We start from the raw sequence: 23,345 nt of genomic DNA, 5'->3' as shown, positions 1-23,345 counted from the left end.
GAACGAGCGGTTTAATCCTCTGAATTGCTGCAGAGGCATGAGCACGTCACCACTATGTGTACAATAAACTGTATATAAAAGAAAGATGACAATCTGTTCACCTTGGCTTGTAGAATCTTTGGAAAACAAAACATAGGACAGAAAGGAATACCCAAATGCAGAGAAATCCACAACAAAATAGTGTATTTCAAGGATACAAGTTCAATGTCCCCCCCCATAAATGTATTGCGTTTTGCACACCCTTATCTATCGGAACCAAAATACACACGATTACTTTATACAGCACGCCAAGTTGTGATTCTACATTATAATGACTGAACAGCATTGTACATCTATAGGGGTTGTAAACAAAAAAGGCAAACAAAGGATGAATTCCATAGGGATAAATAGTGGAAGGTATGAAATGACCTTAGTTCTCTCTGCAAGGCTCCTCGTTCAGCAACTCTTCTCTCATCTACCCAATGATATCACAGTAACTTGGTCCATTTTTTTACACATGGAATAGAATACAGACAAGCGCAAATAAAAAGACAAGAGCCCGGGATTCAATCAAAGGCGCATCGTCGACAAACGCACTGCACTGATCAACATAACCCCAAAATTCCCTGACACGTGTAGAGATCACATTCAGAAGTCAGGTCAAGTGCAAATTACCTTCAAAAAGGGAAGTACGTTTGTCTACAATGCGCCTTGGACTGAATCTCGACCAGAGTATTTAAGCCAACTTAGTCTGTGCTCTACATCTCAGGAACCACACCATTTTTTATTATTTTTTTAAACAGTTTCCAACAAATATCTCTTAAAAAGAACAGCAAAAATATTAAATGGAAAAAGGGAAAACGAGAACAAAGACGCTGTCAGACTAAACTTACACAAGGTAACCTCAACCTTCTGTGTTTATTTTTTTTTTTAAATAAAGCATGGGGCTTTGCCCATATAAGGAAGTATAACCAAGTCACATGGTGTTTTGGTATTTCAATTGAGGACAACTGGGGTCTACATCTGTAGCGCATACCTATATATTATTTCACAACAGCAACAAACCTAAACGTGGCTTAAATTTTCATCTTTGCTGTTGGGTGAGTTTAATGATTCAGGTAGACACACAATGTTCATGGCAAACCTTGACAATCAGTTCCCTACTTGGTTAAATCAATCAACTCAAATAACCAATGCTCAATGGTGAGTGCGCTTGTTTTGTGTCGCCCGTTGCCCCAGGTGGGTGGAGTTTGCTCATTTTAGACCATTCCATTGGTCCTACAGTGAAATCTCCAAAACGTACATGCCAGAATACATTGTACCATTGAACATTGGCTACTCAGGCAAACCAACTGAATGACTGAAATAGCACAGTGGACCCTTGCCTCACAGTGGCTGTGATTAAGGACTTTAGTCAGTGCACTCGGCTTGTAAGAATCAACTACTTAGAAAAGGTCAGAAACATTCCTATACTCACAACTCAAGTTACAATATATAAAAAAATCTATGTATTTGAGTCTCAGAAGTGGAGTGCTGTGTAGTGCAAGCCAACCAGTGAGAATATCAGAGGCTGTTCCACTAAAAATACAGTACAGGACAATGGGAACTTGTTATTAATGTGTTCTGGGTAGGATTGGGTGCTTCCTCAGAATGTCAGATATTTACAGAGTGTGGTCCTTGAACACTATGTCTGCGTATTGAAAATAGTAATGAAGTACTTTAAACCATTACCATCCTTTCTTGGTTTGAAATATTTTGATTTGCTATGTTTATGTTTGAGGCACAATGTGAAGACAAAATATATTATCACTAGGGCCAGATTGGAGTTTTTCCTCAGACGATGGATGACCTGACCAGGAAAGTATTGCCTAATAGCCTAGAACTAGAGGCCAGACCAGATTTTGACCCTGGCCCCAATTATTAAAAAGAGCTAAAGAAGCTTAACATAACAATAAAATGTCTGTTCTATGAATTCTATTTCTCTGCTTAACAAAAGCCTTCAGAGTTTCAACCTCCCAGAGCTCCCATTTGACAACATCACGACAACAGTACACACACTCGGAACAAACAGCTAGGAGAGTCGGGACCAAGTAGCAACCCAAGTGAGAACCAAGGGGTGCTGGCTGGGACGTTGCACACAGAAGCTAAATCTCTTCTCCAGTCTTTTCCATGGACAGAACGGAGCAATAAATAAGCCAGTGTGGAGTCTGGTAGCTGTTCACCAGCAGGTGCAGGATACACTGTGTATCCACGTTTAGAGGAGCAAGTGCCATACATTCGACTGACTGGAGTCCACAGGTAAAGGCTTTCAATGAATGTCATTCGCAGCTGAATGCTGTGTTTCTCTAAGCAAAGCTATAGTCAGAACAAAGTCAGGCGAGCTACTGTGCCCATAGATCATCCCCGTCCCCCTTTTGAAGAGAAGAATACAGGTTTCGGCCTTCTCCGGTGGGCGTATTTGTGTCCTTATAAACTAGGAGTCCCTTTAAAAAAAAATTTAAAAAAAGTGTGAGTGGCAGATAGTGACTCTTGATTGACAGGATGTTAAGGGACTAGGACAGAGGAATACTGGATGTGCGTATATTAATAATAACAATAACGTGTGTGTGTGTGTGTACGCCTGTAAATGTAGGTAGAGTGTGAAACCTTTCCTTTCGTCTCATGGCATCCCCGTTTTATCCCTGGCAGTGTGTGTCCATACAAAATACATGAGCATGTGTGCGGTAAGCTTTACCGTCGGCCTGTGGACAGAGTCCACGACGTGTCCTCAGGCAGGGCGGTCTGTGTCTTTCCCACTGGCATATTGCGTTGGCATAGCCCACGATAACCTTGTCCATCCAGGTGAGGGGCTGGGGAAACAGCACAGCCCCCTCGAAGAAGCCCAGGTGACCCCCGTGGAGCGTCAGGGCGAAGATCACATTCGGCTTCTTTTCTGACGGGTGTGGAGAAAGATACGGTGATGCTAACAGTTAGCATGTGGTGGTGTCGTTGCGTAAACAATGGTGGATGCTGATACTACTGCCCTATTACTAGGTAAGATGCCACCAAAGTGGTATTGGGTGCAGAGGAGTATTTCTGTCTGTAATAAAGCCCCTTTGTGGGGAAAAACTCATTCTGATTGGCTGGGCCTGGCTCTCCAGTGGGTGAACCTAGAACCACCCGTGGCTGCGCCCCTGCCCTGTCATGTCAAATCCATAGATTAGGGCCTAATGAATTTCAAGTGACTGATTTCCTTAAATGAACTAACTCAGTAAAAAGAACAATGAAATTGTTGCATGTTGTGTTCAGTATAGATTAGGTCATTGCACTCTTACTCGAACACAGTAAACACAATGCAAAACATCTCAAATGGTAGATGTAACAGTGCAACTCGATGAGGTAATGAATTAGATATTGCCAATGTACTGACGATTCATTGGTTTAGTTTTGTGCAAGCTCACAGGTAGCCCTTTCTGGCAGAGCCTCGAGTTTCCTCACAGATATGTGACTCCTAGGCCAAATTTCCTTTCCATTTCTGCCACCCAACACTCTCAGCCCTGACTCGCTCCGTCTTTATTTCCCTCTCGTAACTTTTAGTCACTGCAAACTGAACGCGAGAGGCGCTCAGATACAAATCAAAAAACGTGTACGGTACAGAAGTATAGATTATAAAAACGGGCAGCACACTGCTTTTCTAGTCAAGCCGCAACCCGTCTTTCACTCTGGCCCAGGTGACATCGTTACAGAAACACTAGTGACCAGAGTAAATAATATAACAACCGTCAGTAAATAACACTGCCACAGGCCTGCCCTGACCAGGCATGGGCCTGTATTCACAAAGCATCTCAGAGTAGGAGTGCTGATCTATGGCCCGTCCATATCATCTTATTCATTATGACTTCATTATGAAATGATCCAAGGTCAGTGTCTGTCTCCATGTAAAGTACATAAGGTTAGTGGTGAGGTGGTAGCAGCTGACCTGCGATTAGCTCTCCATATGGAGGAAGCGTACGCACACAAAACACACAGGCCAGTTTTTTTTAAAAAGGCAGCTCATCAGCGCCTGAGAGGGAGCAGAGAGGCACACAGCAGAGACAGCTGGTGCCGGCCGTGCAGCCCAGTGCTGGCTGCTGAAAGGGCCCAGGCAGACTGAGGGTGGCTTGCTGGCTTCCTGACTGACCTCCAGATACAGACAGACAGCGCTAATGGGACTGGAGTAACACTGACTGAACCCATCTACCTTTATTAGAGAGCATGACTCGCCCTTAAAAATCGGGTTGTGTGCGACTACGTATGGTACATGAGGCTACTTCCATATCCGCGTGTATGCAGTTGTCCAATACAATAGGTTTGTTTGCACTCTAGTAGCCTTTGGTGATGAGAATAGCCTGTATACCCTTTATGGGACACTGCCACAACACAGTCCCCTATGGAACATGCAGGCCAGGCGTGAGTTACAGGGTCTAAGGCAGGGCTCGCCAACCCCGTTCCTGGAGTGCTGCCCTCCTGTAGGTTTTCAATTCAACCCCAGTTGTAAACAGCCTGATTCAGGTTATTTAATTATTAGAATCAGGTGTGCTAGATTAGGGTTGGAGTGAAAACCTACAGGACCGTAGCCCTTCAGCCACATGGTTAGAGCACCCTGGTCTCAGGGGGAAGTAGATGCCAGCACCTTTCTCCTACAAGCCTTGTGGCTGTTGATTTACACACTAAAATGGGGGTCGGGCCAGTGACTCCCGGCCACTGAGGCAGACAAATGCTTAAATGCGGGCGACACATGGCGCACGTGCGGAAAACAAACACACCCTGTAAATAATACCACAGCACAGGGGATCGCATGGCCATGAAAAATTCAAAAAGACTGTCTGGGCAGGGAGACGCTGCAGAAAGATAGCGAGAAGGATTTATCAACACTTAGCGGTCAAAACTTAAAGAGTGTGTCCAGCAGAGAAAGGAAGAAGTTGACCAGTTTAAAAGGATTTTGTATGAAGCTAAATGTAATCAAACAAGAATGCTCAGTACACATTTCTTTGAGGTGATTTGGCCATAAATTGTGAACTTGGTGAGCGCGGCCCATTTACGCCCATCGATTTGTTTTGGAAGATATCCTGTCCTGGCTACTAAAACTGCTATCACTCACTATGAATAAATAATTAATCAACAAAATGTGGTGAGTACTCAATTAGTTACAACGCTTACTGAATAGAGCGAATACCTGCGAGTGTGCGTGGGATGGTCAGAAGTGACCGATGGACCAGAGGGTCATCTGAGGAGTTGACCAGCAGCAGAGGCACATTGATCTGAAATACGATTGTCATCATCACCCTCATACATCATCATCATCATCATCATTAAGTTTGAAAACCACTTTGTAATCACTCTGGGCTAGGTTTCTCAAATCCTTAGTAGCTAAAATAGTCAAACGAAAAATCTCCACAACCCAGACCGACAACCACATTAGTGGAACAATTATAAAATAAATATCTGACTTCAATCTTCAAGCAAAATTTGTTCAATGAAGCACTTTGTGTGTCTATAGGAGACTTGAGTCTGGGTCGTCAAGAGAAATAATGTACTACTTCAGCTACGAAGGCTCTGGGAGACTCCGGTCTGGTCCGTGTTCACTCACATTGTGAATGTAGTGTACGCAGCTTTCCTTCTCGTAGTACTCTTTCAGCGTGTCGTGACCATGGAACTTTCTGTGAAACATATGAACAAAAAACAGGCTTCAGGTTATAGCAACAAGGCCACAATTACTAAAGACAAGATTATTTCAAGATGGCCACCAGAGAGTCAGAAAGCCAGCCGTCACCTCATGATATTGTCATCGATCTGCATAAGGGAGGTAGCTGTGTACAGTCGGCTCAGGTCTGCGTCCTCCATCTTGCTCGAGTTCATACCAAACAAACTGCCCCTGTCAATCAGAAACAGCGTACAGGTGGTACACAATGTATGACGTAAAATACATTCCTGCAAAAAACAATTCAGTATCAGAAATATCCCTTCCAAAAAAAAATATTGCAGTATGCTGAAAATACTGCATCCAAATGTTTTTTTTACTGCAATAATTTTGCAGTGCGACTGCAGTTACAGTGCAGTATATACTGCAGTTCAACTTGAGTTATTCTGCAATTAAGGTGTCCAAAATAACAGTCGACTGCACTTCTACTGCAGCTTCAAAACTGCCAGATTTTTTGTAACGGGTGTTGACAGACAATGCTAATAAAGCCAAATAAACATTTTTTTTTTTTGTGGTTTAATATATCTCGAAATGTATAAATTAAAGATTAATTTGCCATTTGGGTCACTTCAAAGTGATACAAATGAAGGTTTTACGAATTAATAAGTACAGCAGCTTTATTTACAAATTGCAGGTCAGATTTCTCCAGGTAATTTTGGCACATAGGTCTATTGATAATTTACCTTGTGCACAGTCTAACGGTTCCTCTGATCCATCCACAACAGCAGCAAATCAACACATACAGCATGTAGCTATATCCCGCTCAATACAAAATTACACTCATTATAAATGAAGAGTTGAGTGACAGAATAAACGTGTAATTTAGGGACAGTACGTTATTTATAATGAGGGACACCTGGAGAAAATCTAACTTCTGAAGTGGGCAAAGGTGAAAAGACAGCCATTATAATATGAGCACCATATGAATCTCTTATTTGCAGTCCGCGAAATAAACAGTCTAAGCATGGGGAAGGAGGGTTCCACATTAATTAATTACATTTAAAAAAGACCCCTTGAAGTATACATTTTAGAAACTATATATAAAAACATTATTTGTTGGGGAAAAAAATGTTGGGGCCATATCGCTATTAGCCGAAACAAACACATTGAATAACAGATTCACTACACGAAACAGATAAAATCAATTCAAAAGGCACTGTTGAATGACTGTATAGCCTAATAAGGCATCTTTCGTTTCATCATTATTTAAAATGTAATTTATACAGTCTAAATGTGCAATTGTACAGTCTAAATTATTTACATTGTAGAAAGATAGTGAAGATATCAAAACTATGAAATAACATATGGAATCATGTAGTAACCCCCCCCCCCCCCCCCAAAAAAGTGTTAAACAAATCTAAATATATTTTATATTTGAGATTCTTCAAGAGTTGCCACCCTTTGCCCTGATGAAAGCTTTGCACACTATTGGCATTCTCTCAACCAGCTTCACTTTAAATGCTTTTCCAGTCTTGAAGGAGTTCCCACATATGCTGAGCACTTGTTGGCCGCTTATCCTTCACTCTGCTGTCTGACTCATCCCAAACCATCTCAGTTGTTGAGGTCGGGTGATTGTGGAGGCCAGGTCATCTGATGCAGCACTCCATCACTCTCCTTCTTGGTAAAATAGCCCTTACACAGCCTGGAGGTGTGTTTGGTCATTGTCCTGTTGAAAAACATATGATAGTCCCACTAAGTGCAAACCAGATGGGATGGCTTATCGCTGCAGAATGCTGTGGTAGCCATGCTGGTTAAGTGTGCCTTGAATTCTAAATAAAACAAGCAAGTCACCAGCAAAGCACCGCCACACCACTTCCTCCATGCCTTACGGTGGGAAATACTTATGTGGAGATCATCCGTTCACCCACACCGCGTCTCACAAAGACACGGCGGTTGAAACCAAACATCTCCAATTTGGACTCCAGACCAAAGGACACATTTCCACCATTCTAAATGTCAATTGCTCGTGTTTCTTGGCCCAAGCAAGTCTCTTTTTTATTTATTTATTGGTGTCCCTTTAGTGGTTCCTTGCAGGAATTCGACCATGAAGGCCCGATTCACATAGTCTCCTCTGAACAGTTGATGTTGAGATGTGTCTGTTACTTGAACTCTGTGACGCATGTTTTGGGGTTGCAATTTCTGAGGCTGGTAACTCTAATGAACTGCAGCAGAGGTAACTCTTTGGTCTTTGTTTCCTGTGGCGGTCCTCATGAGAGCCAATTTCATCATAGCGCTTGATGGTTTTTGTGACTGCACTTAAAGTTCTTGAAATGTTCCATATTGAATGACCTTCATGTCATTAAAAGTAATGATGGGACTGTTGTTTCTCTTTGGTTATTTGAGCCGTTCTTGCCATAATACGGACTTGGTCTTTTACCAAATAGGGATATCTTCGGTATACCACCCCTACCTTGTCACAACACAACTGATTGGCTCAAAGTAATTGAGGAAAGAAATTCCACCAATTAACTTTTAACAAGGCACACCTGTTAATTCAAATGCATTCCAGGTGACTACCTCATGAAGCTGGTTGACAGAATGCCAAGAGTGTGCAAAGCTGTCATCAAGACAGAGTGGCTATTTGAAGAATCTCAAATAAACTTTTGACCGGTAGTGTGAATTAGAATGACATTTTACTGCTGTAATGTTCATTGCAGACTCCACTTGTAAATTGTCATTTTTATACAGTAGGGAAGCCTGCATGCTTGTTATAGGCTACAAGCAAACAAGAACACCAGCTGTCTGATACTGATGGAAGGGTGGCTGGCCCAGTGGCCGCTTGAGAACCATCATGATGATGATGATGATGTCTTATCTGGGTTTGTTTTGTCGTCCAGACAGTTTGATATTTCGTAATCACAAATGACGTAAATTAGTCTGGCTTGAAGCATGTAGCTCGTAAATGAACCATTAGGGCAATTTATTTAGGATTTCTGTCTAGGTCTTATTTCAAAGACTGAACATTGCATAGGGACTATGACAGTAGTGATATGTGTACTAACTACTGAGACGCGTGTTTTAGCAGTTGTATGTACCGGTGGGAGAGGATTATCTTCTTCATGTTGTCTGCCATGACAAAGTTATAGAGCCTCCGACACTGGTCCCACTGTAGGAACGTCTTCTGGGCCCTGGATTCACACACACACACACGAGAGAGACGGTCAATACCACACAATGAGTGGTTTTTTTATTGTGCATGTATTTCTACAGTGCCTTCAAAACGTATTCATACCCCTCGACTTATTCCACATTTGTTGTATTACAGCCTGCATCAAGTCTGGCACTAACAGGCTCTTGAACAGCTTCTATCCCCAAGCAATAATACTGATAAATAACTACATGGACTGAGTTAACCGGAGTATCCTCGTTGAACTTTTTATTTTTGCACTGCCTCTATGCACACACACACATTTATACTGACTACACACACAAGCTGCTGCTACTCTGTTTATCTTATATCCTGATGCCTAGTCACCTTACCCCTTACATACACACAAAAGCATGTGGACACCCTTTCAAAATAGTGGATTTGGCTACTTCAGACACACCCGTTGCTGACAGGTGTATAAAACTGTAAAGTTTGGTGGAGGAGGAATAATGGTCTGGGGCTGTCTTTCATGGTTCGGACTTGGCCCCTTAGTTCCAGTGAAATCTTAACGCTACAGCATACAATGACATTCTAGACGATTCTGTGCTTCCAACTTTGTAGCATCAGTTTGGGGAAGGCCCTTTCCTGTTTCAGAATGACAATACTGTGCAAAAAAACGAGGTCCGTATAGAAATGTTTTGTCGAGATCAGTGTGGAATAACTTGACTGGCCTGCACAGAGCCCTGCCCTCAACCCCATCGAACACACACCTTTGGGATGAATTGGAACGCCAACTGCGAGCCAGGCCTAATCGCCCAACATCAGTGGCCGACCTGACTAATTCTTGTGGCTGAATGGAAGCAAGTCCCCTCAGCAATGTTCCAACATCTAGTGGAAAGATTTCCCAGAAGAGTTGAGGCTGTTATTTTATGTGTATGTGTCCACATACTTTTGGTCATGTAGGGTATATGTTGTTTGACTGATCAGGGCAGAGCAAAGTGCATCCTGTCGGTTTAATGAACAAAATAAACGATTGATTCGATTTGCATGGCGCAGCCAATTAGGCTTCATAGATCAGTAGCATAATTTACAAAATACTTGCTATTCCATTCTTTTGAAAATACACTTTATTAGTCAATGAACTAATAATAGATTGTGATTGCGTATATTCAATGGATTCATTCAAATAGATGCCCCACCCACATCTACACAGCCCTACTACCATGTACTCGGTGCAGGCATGTGCATGGGAGGTATAAAAGGCTCATGCCGGGCCTGTTTGAAAGAGGTCATATAAACATTGGCCCATTTTTATGGTGTTAACAGGCAACATACAGTAAATCCTATGTGAAACATGTATTAGCAGTGTAAGCACTTTGGTAGGACTTAATGCGCGGGTGTGGTTTGTATAAACGGGTAACGGGCATATGTGATGGCAGGTTTTTAATAGCCCGAGTGTACTTACTTTAGACTATTTGCAGAGTGCACGTGACCGGTGTCTAAAAGTGAACGGGGAAACAAGGCGAATTGAGGTCTATGAGAGACAATAGCGGTCAGAGTCACTGAGGTGGAGTCACGCGCGTGTGTGTGTGTGTGTGGTGCTCGGCGTGAGATTAAAAAGAGATGCGGACAAACACAAAAGCTACACAGGGGTAAAGTGGTGGCCATGGCCTACCTATGGGTATGAACAAAGAGAGGCCAGACTGGCTGCCTGCCCCTTTCCACAAATCCTCACGGCCGTGGATCTAGACACACGCATGTCCGCGTGTAGCCAAATCAAAGTATCAACGACGTTCTACGTGACAGTGTAGTGGGTGCCATTTGTATAACGCTTTATTTTGATTCCACGTACCGGAGTGCGCTGTATCCCTGGCAGACACTGACGCAGCACAGCACTCTCTCCTGGTTGATCCTGTTCTCCCCCAGGAACTTACACACAATGTTCCCCCCTAGGCTGAAGCCCACCACGATGAGCAGTGTCTGGGGGAAGGCCCGCTTGATGGAACCCACCATGGCTGCAAACTCCCACGTACAACCTGGAAAAGGAATCACAGAAATGTGTATTTTGCTTTTCAACCAAATGCACTGAGATGCACAAACAAATCCCAAGGGATTGAAACCCAGGGTTGGACACGGTGTAGTGCCCCTGGATAGATTTAGGGGTTTAGGGGCCCTGCGCAAGGGCACAACGGCAGAAGACGGGATCTAGGATACAGATGCCAGCAACCCTCCGGTTACTGGCGCACTCCCCACCAGATTTTCCAGCTGTACTAGGGATTCAAACCGACAACCCTCCAATTGCTGACCTGCCTCTCAAACCTCCAGGCTACCTGCCACACCTAGTAGCAGTTAGAAAGACAGTGCAAGTTACAGGTAAATGCAATACATTTATTAATTAACCAACTTTTCCACATCAAGCTTTTTACTTGGAGAACTCCATACAGTGGGGCAAAAAAGTATTTAGTCAGCCACCAATTGTTCAAGTTCTCCCACTTAAAAAGATGAGAGGCCTGTAATTTTCATCTTATGAATTTATTTGCAAATTATGGTGGAAAATAAGTATTTGGTCACCTACAAACAAGCAAGATTTCTGGCTCTCACAGACCTGTAACAACTTCTTCTTTAAGAGGCTCATCTGTCCTCCACTCGTTACCTATATTAATGGCACCGGTTTGAACTTGTTATCAGTATAAAAGACACCTGTCCACAACCTCAAACAGTCACACTCCAAACTCCACTATGACCAAGACCAAAGAGCTGTCAAAGGACACCAGAAACAAAATTGTAGACCTGCACCAGGCTGGGAAGACTGAATCTGCAACAGGTAAGCAGCTTGGTTTGAAGAAATCAACTGTGGGAGCAATTATTAGGAAATGGAAGACATACAAGACCATTGATAATCTCCCTCGATCTGGGGCTCCACGCAAGATCTCACCCCGTGGGGTCAAAATGATCACAAGAACGTTGAGCAAAAATCCCAGAACCACACGGGGGGGCCTAGTGAATGACCTGCAGAGAGCTGGGACCAAAGTAACTAAGCCTACCATCAGTAACACACTACGCCGCCAGGGACTCAAATCCTGCAGTGCCAGACATTTCCCCCTGCTTAAGCCAGTACATGTCCAGGCCCGTCTGAAGTTTGCTAGAGAGCATTTGGATGATCCAGAAGAAGATTGGGAGAATGTCATATGGTCAGATGAAACCAAAATATAACTTTTTGGTAATAACTCGTCGTGTTTGGAGGACAAATGCTGAGTTGCATCCAAAGAACACCATACCTACTGTGAAGCATGCTTTGGGGCTGTTTTTCTGCAAAGGGACCAGGACGAGTAAAGGAAAGAATGAATGGGGCCATGTATTGTGAGATTTTGAGTGAAAACATCCTTCCATCAGCAAGGGCATTGAAGATGAAAAGTGGCTGGGTCTTTCAGCATGACAATGATCCTAAACACACCGCCCGGGCAACGAAGGAGTGGCTTCGTAAGAAGCATTTCAAGGTCCTGGAGTGGCCTAGCCAGTCTCCAGATCTCAACCCCATAGAAAATCTTTGGAGGGAGTTGAAAGTCCGTGTTGCCCAGCAACAGCCCCAAAACATCACTGCTCTAGAGGAGATCTGCATGGAGGAATGGGCCAAAATACCAGCAACAGTGTGTGAAAACCTTGTGAAGACTTACAGAAAACGTTTGACCTCTGTCATTGCCAACAAAGGGTATATAACAAAGTATTGGAGATAAACTTTCGTTATTGACCAAATACTTATTTTCCACCATAATTTGCAAATAAATAAATTAAAATCCTACAATGTGATTTTCTGGATTTTTTTCTCATTTTGTCTGTCCTAGTTGAAGTGTACCTATGATGAAAATTACAGGCCGCTCATCTTTTTAAGTGGGAGAACTTGCACAATTGGTGGCTGACTAAATACTTTTTTGCCCCACTGTAGGTCACACGTAACATTAATTCAGTCACCAATGTTTTCAATCATGTCCGGCTGTAGCAGACTAATTAGAAGTAGACCAAAGTCAACCTCAACTAAATGCCAAATTGGATTGTAGCTTCCATCAATGTAATTGTCCGCATCATTTCCAATCCCTCATATATTTTTTTGTAAACACAGTCAAAAGTTTGGACAGACCTTCTCATTCCAGGGTTTCTTCATTTTTAAAACTATTTTCTACATTGTAGAATAACAGTGAAGACATCAAAACTATGAAATAACACATGGAATCATGGTCATCAAAAAAAAGTATGCAAAGCTGTCATCAAGGCTAAGGGTGGCTATTTGAAGAATCTCAAAAAAATACTTTGATTTTGTTTTAACAAATTGTGTGGTTACTACATGATTCCATATGTGTTATTTTATAGTTTTGATGTCTTCACTATTTTACAATGTAGAAAATAGTAAAAATAAAGAAAACCCCTTCAATGAGTAGGTGTTCGAAAACTTTTGACCAGTAGTGAGCACACACACACACAGGCTTGGCACCACTTAGAAATGTCCTTGTTTTTGAAAGAAAAGCACATTTTTGCCCATTAAAATAACATAAAATTGATCAGAACTACAGTGTAGACATTGTTAGTGTTGTAAATGACTATTGTAGCTGGAAACGGATGATGTTTAATGTAATATCTACACAGGCATACAGAGGCCCATTATCAGCAACCATCACTCCTGTGTTCCACTGACACCTTGTGTTAGATAATCCAAGTTGATCATTTTAAAAGGCTAATTGATCATTAGAAAACCATTTTGCAATTATGTTGGCACAGCTCAAAATTGTTGTTCTGATTAAAGAAGCAATAAAACTGGCCTTATTTAGACTAGTTGAGTATCTGGAGCATCAGCATTTGTGGGTTCGATTACAGGCTCAAAATGGCCAGAAACAAAGACCTTTCTTCTGAACCTCGTCAGTCTAGAAAATGAAGATCTCGTACAATGCTGTGTACTACTCCCTTCACAGAACAGCGCAAACTGTCTCTAACCAGAATAGAAAGAGTGGGAGGCCCCAAGAGGACAAGTACATTTGTGTCTAGTTTGAGAAACAGACATCTCACAAGTCCTTAACTGGCAGCTTCATTAAGTAGTACCCGCAAAACGTCTCAACGTCAAAGGTGAAGAGGCGACACCGGGAGTTCCTCTGTCCAGTGTGTGTTCTTTTGCCCATAATAATGTTATTTTTATTGGCCAGTCTGAGATATGGCTTTTTCTTTGCAACTGCCTAGAAGGCCAGCATCCCGGAGTCGCCTCTTCGCTGTTAACGCTGAGACTGGTGTTTTGCGCATACTATTTAATGAAGCTGCCAGTTGAGGAAATTTCTAAGTGACCCCAAACTTTTGAACAGTAGTGTATACACATATTATATATCTAAATACAAACTTTTTAAAATAAATAAATACAATTATTATTTTCCGCTAACCCTACCACCCCTCCCCTAATTGGAGTAAACTAATGAACAACACTTAGGCTTTTACTTCCAGCTTATACACACACTATATACCTTAATTGGGATAGGGGGCAGCATTTTCACTTTTGGATGAATAGCGTGCCCAGAGTGAACTGCCTCCTACTCTGTCCCAGATACTAATAATAATATGCAAATATTAGCATTGGATAGAAAACACTCTGAAGTTTCTAAAACTGTTTGAATGATATCTGTGAGTATAACAGAACTCATATGGCAGGCGAAAACCTGAGAAAAATCCAACCAGGAAGTGGGACATCTGAGGTTTGTAGTTTTTCAAAAGCTTGGCCTACCGAATACACAGTGTAATGAGTCAAGTTGCACTTCCTAAGGCTTCCACTAGATGTCAACCATCTTTAGAAACTTCAATGAGGATTCTACTATAAAGGAGGGACTCATGAGACCTCGGAGTCAGTGGTCTGGCATAGTGCCTTGGTCTCAGGATGCGCGCTCCCGACAGTTACCTCTCATTCCAGAGATTTTCTTCAGACATAGGAATTCTCCAGTTGGAACATTGATGTTTTATGTTAAAAACATCCTAACGATTGATTCCATACATCGTTTGACATGTTTCTAAAGGACTGTAACGGGACTTTGAGTTTGTCTGGACGAAGTGCTTGCGCCTCATGAAGATGAATTAGTGGGCTGAACACACTAACAACAAGTGGCTATTTGGACATAAATGATGGCCTTTATGGAACAAATCAGTCATTTATTGTCGGACTGGGATTCCTGGGAGTGCCTTCTGATGAAGATCAAAGGTAAGTGAATATTTATGGTGTTATTTCTAACTTCTGTTGACCCCAAAATGGCAGATATTTCTCTGGCTGTTTTGGGCTCTGAATGCCGTTCTCAGATTATGCTTTTTCCATAATAAAAAAAAAAATCTGACACAGCAGTTGCATTAAGGAGAAGTCTCTTTAATTCTGTGAATAACACTTATCTTTTATCAATGTTTATTATGAGTATTTCTGCAAAATCACCAGATGTTTTGGAATCAAAACATTACTGCACGTAACGTGGCAATGTAAACTGAGATTTCTGAATGTAAATATGCACATTATCGAACAAAACATACATGTATTGTGTAACATGATGTCCTATGAGTATCATCTGATGAAGATCAAAGTTTAGTGATTAATTGTATCTATATTTCTGCTTTTTGTGACTCCTATCTTTGGCTGGAAAAATTTCTGTTTTTTTGACTTGGCTATGACCTAACAACATATGTTGTGCTTTCGCTGTAAAGCATTTTTTAAATCGGACACGATGGGTAGATTAACAAGATGTTTATCTTTCATTTGCTGTATTGGACTTGTTAATGTGTGAAAGTTACATATTTCTAAAAAAATATATTTCTGAATTTTGCGCACTGCCTTTTCAGCGGAATGTTGTCGAGGGGTTCCGCTAGCAGAACACCTGCGCTAGAAAGGTTATGGACACATTCTATTTGACAATAGTTCTATTTTGTTTGTTTTTAATCTTGTTCTTCCTCTACCCCTCCCATCTATTTCTGATGTCCATCCAGTTTGATTTCTATTTGCCATATATTTGGAACTGTGCTGTTTCACAAAAGTTCTGAACACACACACACACACACACACACATATTTTTTTTACGGACACAGCATATTTTACATTCGTTATCAGTCCCACCCTTCAGCTCCATTCAACCCCACCCATCTATCTCTTAACAACATCCATACTGGATTTCTATTTGACATATTTTTCAACTCTGCTGTTCTGAACCTTTCTATTCTCATTGTTTCTACAGATTGTAAATTAAAGATAAATCATTATTAGATTTTTGAACGATTGACTATGACTTTTCAAAATCACCTGCAGAGTTGGCTCCAGGTAATTGTTGCAATTCTTCAGCCATTTCTGGACCTGTGACCCTAAACAAGCTACATATGGACAGTTTTATTATTAAAAAGGACAACAATATGCATACTTAACAGAGCCCTGGCCCTGTCGGTCTTACCGTAGGTGAACATGCGCGGCGAGGTGAGCTCGATGTTGGGCAGGGACCCCAGATGGTTGAGAACAGCACACCTGTACCCCTGCCTCTGGGAGTGATTTACAAAGGTACGGATGTAGTGCTTCTCACTGTGGTTACCAATCCCTGGGCAGATCACCATGGTGATGTCATCTGTGGAGTAAAAACACAGTAAACACACAGGTGATAAAGGGGAGTCCGTGGGTAGGTGGTGTTAGGGCAAATTGAAGGCCGAAAAGCACGCTATTCTATGTGCAACAGGGGTCATTAGTGCACACAAATGTTCATTAGTGCACACAGTGGAACACGCTTTGAAACATTTTGCAACAGGAAATTAAAATTAGCATTGGACCAGTTCCGGTAGTCTTTCCCTGTTTGTCATTTTCTTCTGTGTGGTGCCTAATGAACAAGACCAAGGAGTAGGGTTAGGCGGTATCCAGACTTTCAAACTGCTCTGTACCGTATAGGGTATTACTTGCAGTACACAAAAGGGGCGACATTTCTTTCCAAATGATATATTATTCAACACACAACACGTTTAGGCAGCAGGGGCCTCTTCTTACCGCTGCTTAAAATGTCACAACATTCCCACATGCGCAATTTCTGAAAAGTCGGCGCAGGTACAACAACATTAAGATTTATAAACTTGGCGCACGCATGTTTCCCCAGTTATAAATCAGACCCGTAGTAAAACTGTGCAAGCGTGAACAAGCATTAAAACTCTGCCTGGACATTAAAACTTACGGTGACAATGACACGCTTTTACTTGCTGTAGAATTTGGAACTATTGGCATTCAAAATTTAGTTTATCAATAGATAGAAACCCAATGTCCTGCCTTGATATAGGCTCTGAGATTAAATAGGCAATGATGTGGCACTCCTATCGCACACCAATACTGAAGCCTACCTATACTGTCAAATATTTTACACAAGCTGCCAGTCTATCTACTGAGTTGTCAGAATGCTTTCATCTTTAGCATTAATTTATGCTGCATCTGGCAAAGGACTGTCAGTTCTGAAAGAGAAAACAATGGCAAATTATTGTGGACCTGGCAGCACAATGTTTTACATCGACTTTTCCTACAACCCATGGGGCGGCACACAATTGGCCCAGTGTCGTCCGGGTTAGGCCGGCAGGGATGTCCTTGTCCCATTGCGCACTATTTATAATATACAGAATTTAACAGGTGACTAGTTTATATTTTACATTAAGGTAGGCTTATGTCTGCTACAGTCTACTTCAATGTAAAATAGACTGTTCACCTGTTAAATTCGACTGAATATTATAAATAGTGCTGCTTATGGGATTGCAAAACTTGAAATACATATTCACTAGACTTCTAGGTCCAATTAAATGAGAGCTGCGCATGGTCATTTTTTGTATGGCTACTTCGGAAATATGAATCCATCACGGCCAGGAATTTATTATGCAACTTATGAAAACAAAATAGGAAATGTCTATATTTTAGATTTTTTAAATAAATCATTTTATAAAAAATGATTTTCGCTCTTAAGTAACTGCAAATGGCTGCATTCTAGTTCATACGTTTTCCAGATTTTTTTATGAATAAACTTTGTCATATCTCCATTTGCACAAAATACTTGCCAGCTTACAATACAATATTTCAACCACTAGCAGAGATGAAATGCCAACTTTTGCGTGAAAATTGGCGCACACACATTTGGGTGGGTATATCGTGTACTTACACAATTTATAAATGAGGCCCCAATAATCTTGATCCGGGAGGGGATTGGTGGCCTCTGCGGTAACCAAGAAGCTTGATCTTGCAGGCTAGCCACTTAGCTGACAAACCAAATGCATGGCTGAAGCGATTAATTCTATTTGAAAAATCATACCGTCTATATTTCAAAATATCCCGGTATACATAGTATACCATCCAAGCCTACCAGGGAGTCACTACACAGATAAAGGGTGTGTGCTACTCTTTCCTCAGGGGCACCATCATGCTAATGGTCTCAAACCCAATTAGATACCCTAGGGCATGTGCCCAAAACAGTACGAGAGGATTTTTAATAAATAAATAAATAAGTGTTCCCTTGACATGCATTACTCAAGATAAGGAAACAGTAGACACCAACCAAAGCCAATTCCATTCGATGAATTACCTCAAAATGTCTAAATAATGTAAACTAGTCACAGACCTGTTGCATTAAACCTCATTTTGAAGTACCACTACACTGAGGACTTGAAGGGATGCGGACAGTATTGAGCACAGCTGTTTTTGTAAGCCTAACCAATAGGCTGAGTCATGCCCATATCACAGATACAGTACATGGCATGTGGTACATGACCAGACCTAGGTTCAAATACTATTTGAAATAATTTAAAATACTTTAGCTGGGCTTGATTGAGCTCGTCTGGCATAATTGAACCAACACAATAATTGCAAAAGTGCAAAACCCACCCAACTACAAGTCACCTTTAGAATAGATAGGATCACGTTTAAGGCTAGGATTGGTTTTGCCCCAACTTACAACTTACATTGCCAGAGGAGATCAGGCTTGCAGATTCAGTGCCTCTTTAAATCCCCCCTGAAAACCCACTTATGCACTTGATGCGAAGCACTTTGTTAACCTGTTATTGAAAAGAGGTCTATAAATAAAGTTATTAATATTCCAGCAAACACAAGTATTTGAAAGATTTCAAATATTTGTATGAACATAACAAATTTCAACAACTGAGACATAAACTGAACAAGTTCCACAGACATGTGACTAACAGAAATGGAATAATGTGTCCCTGAACAAGGGGGGGTGTAACAGTATCTGGTGTGGCCATCAGCTGCATAGAGTACCGCAATGCATCTCCTCTTCATTGACTGCACCAGATTTGCCAGTTCTTGCTGTGAGATGTTACCCCCCCAGGCTCGTTGCTGGCCATGGCAGAACACTGACGTTCCTGTCTTGCAGGAAATCATGCACAGAACAAACAGTATGGCTGGTGGCATTGTCATGCTGGAGGGTCATGTCAGGATGAGCCTGCAGGAAGGGTATCACATGAGAGAGGAGGATGTCTTTCCTGTAACGCACAGCGTTGAGATTGCCTGCAATGACAACAAGCTCAGTCCGATGATGCTGTGACACACCGCCCCATGACGGACCCTCCACCTCCAAATCGATCCCGCTCCAGAGTACAGGCCTCAGTGTAACGCTCATTCCTTCGACGATAAATGCGAATCCGACCATCACCCCTGGTGAGACAAAACCGCGACTCGTCAGTGAAGAGCACTTTTTGCCAGTCGTCTGGTCCAGCGACAGTGGGTTTGTGCCCATAGGCGACGCTGTTGCTGGTGATATCTGGTGAGGACCTGCCTTACAACAGGCCTACAAGCCATCAGTCCAGCCTCTCTCAGCCTATTGCGGAAATTCTGAGCACTGATGGAGGGATTGTGCGTTCCTGGTGTAACCCGGGCAGTTGTTGTTGCCATTCTGTACCTGTCCCACAGGTGTGATGTTCGGATGTACGGATCCTGTGCAGGGTTGTTACACGTGGTCTGCCACTGCCGTCATGTCTCCCTGTAGCTCTGTCTTAGGTGTCTCACAGTACGGACATTGCAATTTATTGCCCTGGCCAAATCTGCAGTCCTCATGCCTCCTTGCAGTATGCCTAAGGCACATTCATGCAGATGAGCAGGGACTCTGGGCATCTTTCTTTGGATGTTTTTCCAGAGTCAGTAGAAAGGCCTCTTTAGTGTCCTAGGTTGTCATAACTGACCTTAATTGCCTACCGTCTGTAAACTGTTAGTGTCTTAACGACCGTTGCGACAGGTGCATGTTCATTAATTGTTTATGGTTCATTGAACAAGCATGGGATACCGTGTCTAAACCCTTTACAATGAAGATCTGTGAAGTTATTTGGATTTTTACTAATTATCTTTGAAAGACAAGAGTCCTGAAAAATTGACGTTTATTTTTTTGCTGAGTTTAGTACTTGAACCCAGGTCTGTACATGACACTGAATATCTTAGAGTAGGGTGAAGCTGCTCCAGCCGAGACACTGATCTTGGGTCATTTTTGCATTTCCTCACTAAAGGTTAAGGTTAGGATTGGTGCAGGGGAAGTTGAGCCTAGTTCTGCACCTAGGGGAATAGTCACTCTGGAGCGAATCTCTCACCTCCAGTGCGGTGGTCCCCCAGCGACTCGAAGAGGTCAAAGGTGGCAGTGGCCCCATCCTGCATGAGGAGGTACTTGCGCACCCCACAGGGGTTTGGGGAGCTGACACGCCCCATCTTCCCATACAGGGCAGTCTGGAGGTGTCCACTCTTCCCCCACAGCAGCGGTGGTTCGTACCTGTGTGAATACACAAACGGGCAAGAGTGGATGTGTGAGAGCCAAAGTGACGTAAGAGCAGTAATGTCAGTGCCTTGTGGAACATTTTGTGTTGTGAGCATGGTATGAAATCCCAGTGTGAACTGGTACATTCCACACACACACGTGCATGGAATCACACGCAAAAGCACACAAAATCTAGCATGTATAAACATAAACACACGTTAACATGTATAAACATCTAATTTGTGGGCCTCCCGAGTAGTGCAGTGGTCTAAGGCACTGCATCGCAGTGCTAGCTGTGCCACTAGAGATTCTGGGGTCGAGTCAAGGCTCTGTCGCAGCTGGCTGCGACCGGGAGACCCATGGGGCGGCGCACAATTGTCCCAGTGTCGTCCGGGTTAGGCCGGCAGGGATGTCCTTGTCCCATCGCGCACTAGAAACTCCTGTGGCGGGCCAGGCGCAGTGCACACTGACACGGTCACCAGGTGTATGACGTTTCCTCCGACACATTGGTGTGGCTGGCTTCCGGGTTAAGTGGACATTGTGTCAAGAAGCGGTGCGGCTTGGTTGGGTTGTGTTTCGGGGGAAGCACGGCTCTCGACCTTCGACTCTCCCGAGTCTGTACGGAAGTTGCAGAGATGAAACAATTGGATACCACAAAATTAGGAAGAAAAAAAAAGGCATAACAACAACAAAAAATAATCTAATTTGCAAGTAACTCTGGATCCTAGCTGTACCTCTAGCATGGTCTTTCCATCTCATGCAAAGAAACACAATCGTTTTAATTAACCTCCTTTCCCCACTCTGTGACCAGGCTTTGGCCTGTAGGATCAATTATATATCACTGGTAGCAAGACATTAACATCTTCATGTCTCATGGAAGCCATTTACATTTTACAGCAAATATGCCTCAATGAAAAACAGCTCCTTGAGTTATAGAGTTTATCTTAAAAAATGTTCACTTCATCCATGTAAAGACAGTGTAATTTAGCCATGCTAAGTCTGCAGTGTGGTCCATAGTGTAGATGTTATGTAATTGCGATGTGGCTGTAAAATAATAGTGTTAACAGGAAACCTCCTATACCCACACACGGCATCTCGATTGGCTGGACAGCCGTTGACTGATGCAGGGAGTGTTGAGGACTGGTCTAACAGGGAGGTACGGTGAGAAGGGCACGATCGCGACTGGGTTGAAAGTGATCACGACTCAGGGGGAAAGGAAAGATTAAGGATGTTTATGAAAGTGGGATAGTATGTCCTGTAGCTACAGTACATGTGGGTTTATGAGTATGAGCTTGTGACTGTCTGTGTATGTGTGGCATGTACCAGTCTGCTCTGGAATGTGATATTGATACCATAGTCACAACAACATAACATGTTCCAGGAAGCACTGCATGGCATGACTGCTATTTTAATCACAAGTGTGTGTGCTTGCTCTCAAGTAGGCCTATGTGTGCTCCGGTGCATGGGAACACGGTTTGCGTCCCAAATAGCACCCCATTTCCTATATAGTTTATTACTTTTGACCAGGGCTCTATAGGTGATCGTGGCTGTGTCCCAAATGACATCCTATCTGCTGGGTAGGTATCAGTACTCACTCTTTGGTCAGGATGGGGCAGGACTTGAGCAGATAGCGGTTGAGGGGCGTGTCCCGATAGGTGATGTCAGGCGGAGCCGTGGGACTCTTCAGATTCAGACAGCGCACCAGGAAATAGAGCACCGTTGCTACGGCAGCCAGCTTCATGCCATCAAATATGGCTGGCATCTCGTGGGCAATGGTGTGGACATCGCCTGGCTCCACGAGTGCACTCATGGTTGACAGAGAGGACCTATGTCTAGGCACAATTAACATATGATCACAACAGCAACACATGGCACACAGGTGCAGAGGGTATATAAAGAGTCACATGCAGTCATAGCATTGATACATCATGTAAATTAGAGCGTGATAAGAATAATGAGATCAAATATGACCACAATAAGACTGGCTCCACGAGTGAACTCATGGTACACTCGTCAATAAGACTGATTTGAAGTCCACAAACAGCAGAAAGAAACGAAGTCGGTCAGACAGTGTCAAACATTTTTGCCCACCTTGTTCAATAACTAATGATACTCAGTCACCCCCTGGACATGCATTTCAGAATCTGGCAGCGCTGGAAAAGAAGAACAAAAAGTCACCCAAATAGCTAACTGTCAGCATATTGTTGAATGCAAAAGTCGAATCTGCTTGACTTTATGTAGATACAAATTACATTATATACATCATTGTACGAATTCCAATCATTCGGACGTTATTATTTAGCAGTGAAGTCTGACAGGTAATGTTTGTGTTAGAGTTGAATTTGCGCGAGACAACTCATTATACGCTTACAATCTGATCTAGAATAGAATACATAAATGTTACCCACTTTTGATACAGTGAAACACGCAGAAAAAGTAGACTGCCCTCTGTCAGCCGACAACCCTCATTTCAGCACACACGCAGTAGCAATTGTTTCTGTAAAAAAAAGCCAGCAAGTCAGCTGGTTGGCAACCATGCACAACGTACCATTTTTAACCTCAAAGATATTTTCGCGGTCTACTCGAGCTTTCGTCCGAATCAGTGTCCTTACATGCATGTATGTTTACAAGCTGTGTTGCTCTCTGTGCACATTGCACAGCTGCTCCGTGTAGTCGCGGACTGTTTACTACAGCGGAACAGAGTTGAAACACGCGAGCACCTAGCAACTGCAGCCCGACTTCCTACTGCAGAAGAGGTGATTTACATATAGCTATTTTTTATTGGAGCTCAGTTACCGCTACG

At 42.7% G+C, this 23,345-nt stretch overlaps 2 protein-coding genes across 8 annotated transcripts in view; one reads left to right on the top strand and one right to left on the bottom strand.

Annotated features, from left to right (window-relative positions):
- Nucleotides 1-896: 896 nt before the first annotated feature.
- On the bottom strand, nt 897-23,298 carry LOC139368836 (monoacylglycerol lipase ABHD2-like). 7 transcript variants are annotated; one of them, XM_071108245.1, is made up of 13 exons: nt 23,155-23,298; nt 22,951-23,039; nt 22,634-22,695; nt 22,138-22,374; nt 20,382-20,557; nt 16,232-16,399; nt 10,639-10,822; nt 8,734-8,826; nt 5,771-5,872; nt 5,588-5,657; nt 5,174-5,258; nt 2,714-2,911; nt 897-2,462 (listed from the first exon to the last, which is right to left on the bottom strand). In XM_071108245.1, exons 4-13 carry the CDS (start codon nt 22,350-22,352, stop codon nt 2,446-2,448), a joined length of 1,308 nt encoding a protein of 435 aa, XP_070964346.1. In that variant the 5' UTR covers nt 22,353-22,374; nt 22,634-22,695; nt 22,951-23,039; nt 23,155-23,298; the 3' UTR covers nt 897-2,445. The 7 variants fall into 7 exon arrangements, with proteins under 7 accessions (XP_070964346.1, XP_070964392.1, XP_070964372.1 ...); XM_071108291.1 differs by having other exon boundaries at nt 2,714-2,906; nt 23,155-23,274; XM_071108271.1 differs by having other exon boundaries at nt 22,138-22,368; nt 23,155-23,274.
- Nucleotides 10,947-23,345, top strand: part of LOC139368821 (lactadherin-like) — a 72,438-nt gene continuing 60,039 nt past the window's right edge. The window contains exon 1 of the mRNA XM_071108215.1: nt 10,947-11,159. Within this exon, the coding sequence (XP_070964316.1) occupies nt 11,003-11,159 (157 nt within the window). The 5' untranslated portion in view covers nt 10,947-11,002. The remainder of the gene's footprint in view (nt 11,160-23,345) is intronic.

The sequence above is a fragment of the Oncorhynchus clarkii genome, chromosome 2 (genome assembly GCF_045791955.1).
Source record: "Oncorhynchus clarkii lewisi isolate Uvic-CL-2024 chromosome 2, UVic_Ocla_1.0, whole genome shotgun sequence".
NCBI classification, from domain to species: Eukaryota; Metazoa; Chordata; class Actinopteri; order Salmoniformes; family Salmonidae; genus Oncorhynchus; species Oncorhynchus clarkii.
The sequence above is the reverse complement of the archived record's forward strand: the minus strand, read 5'-3'. Positions and strand labels throughout refer to the sequence as shown.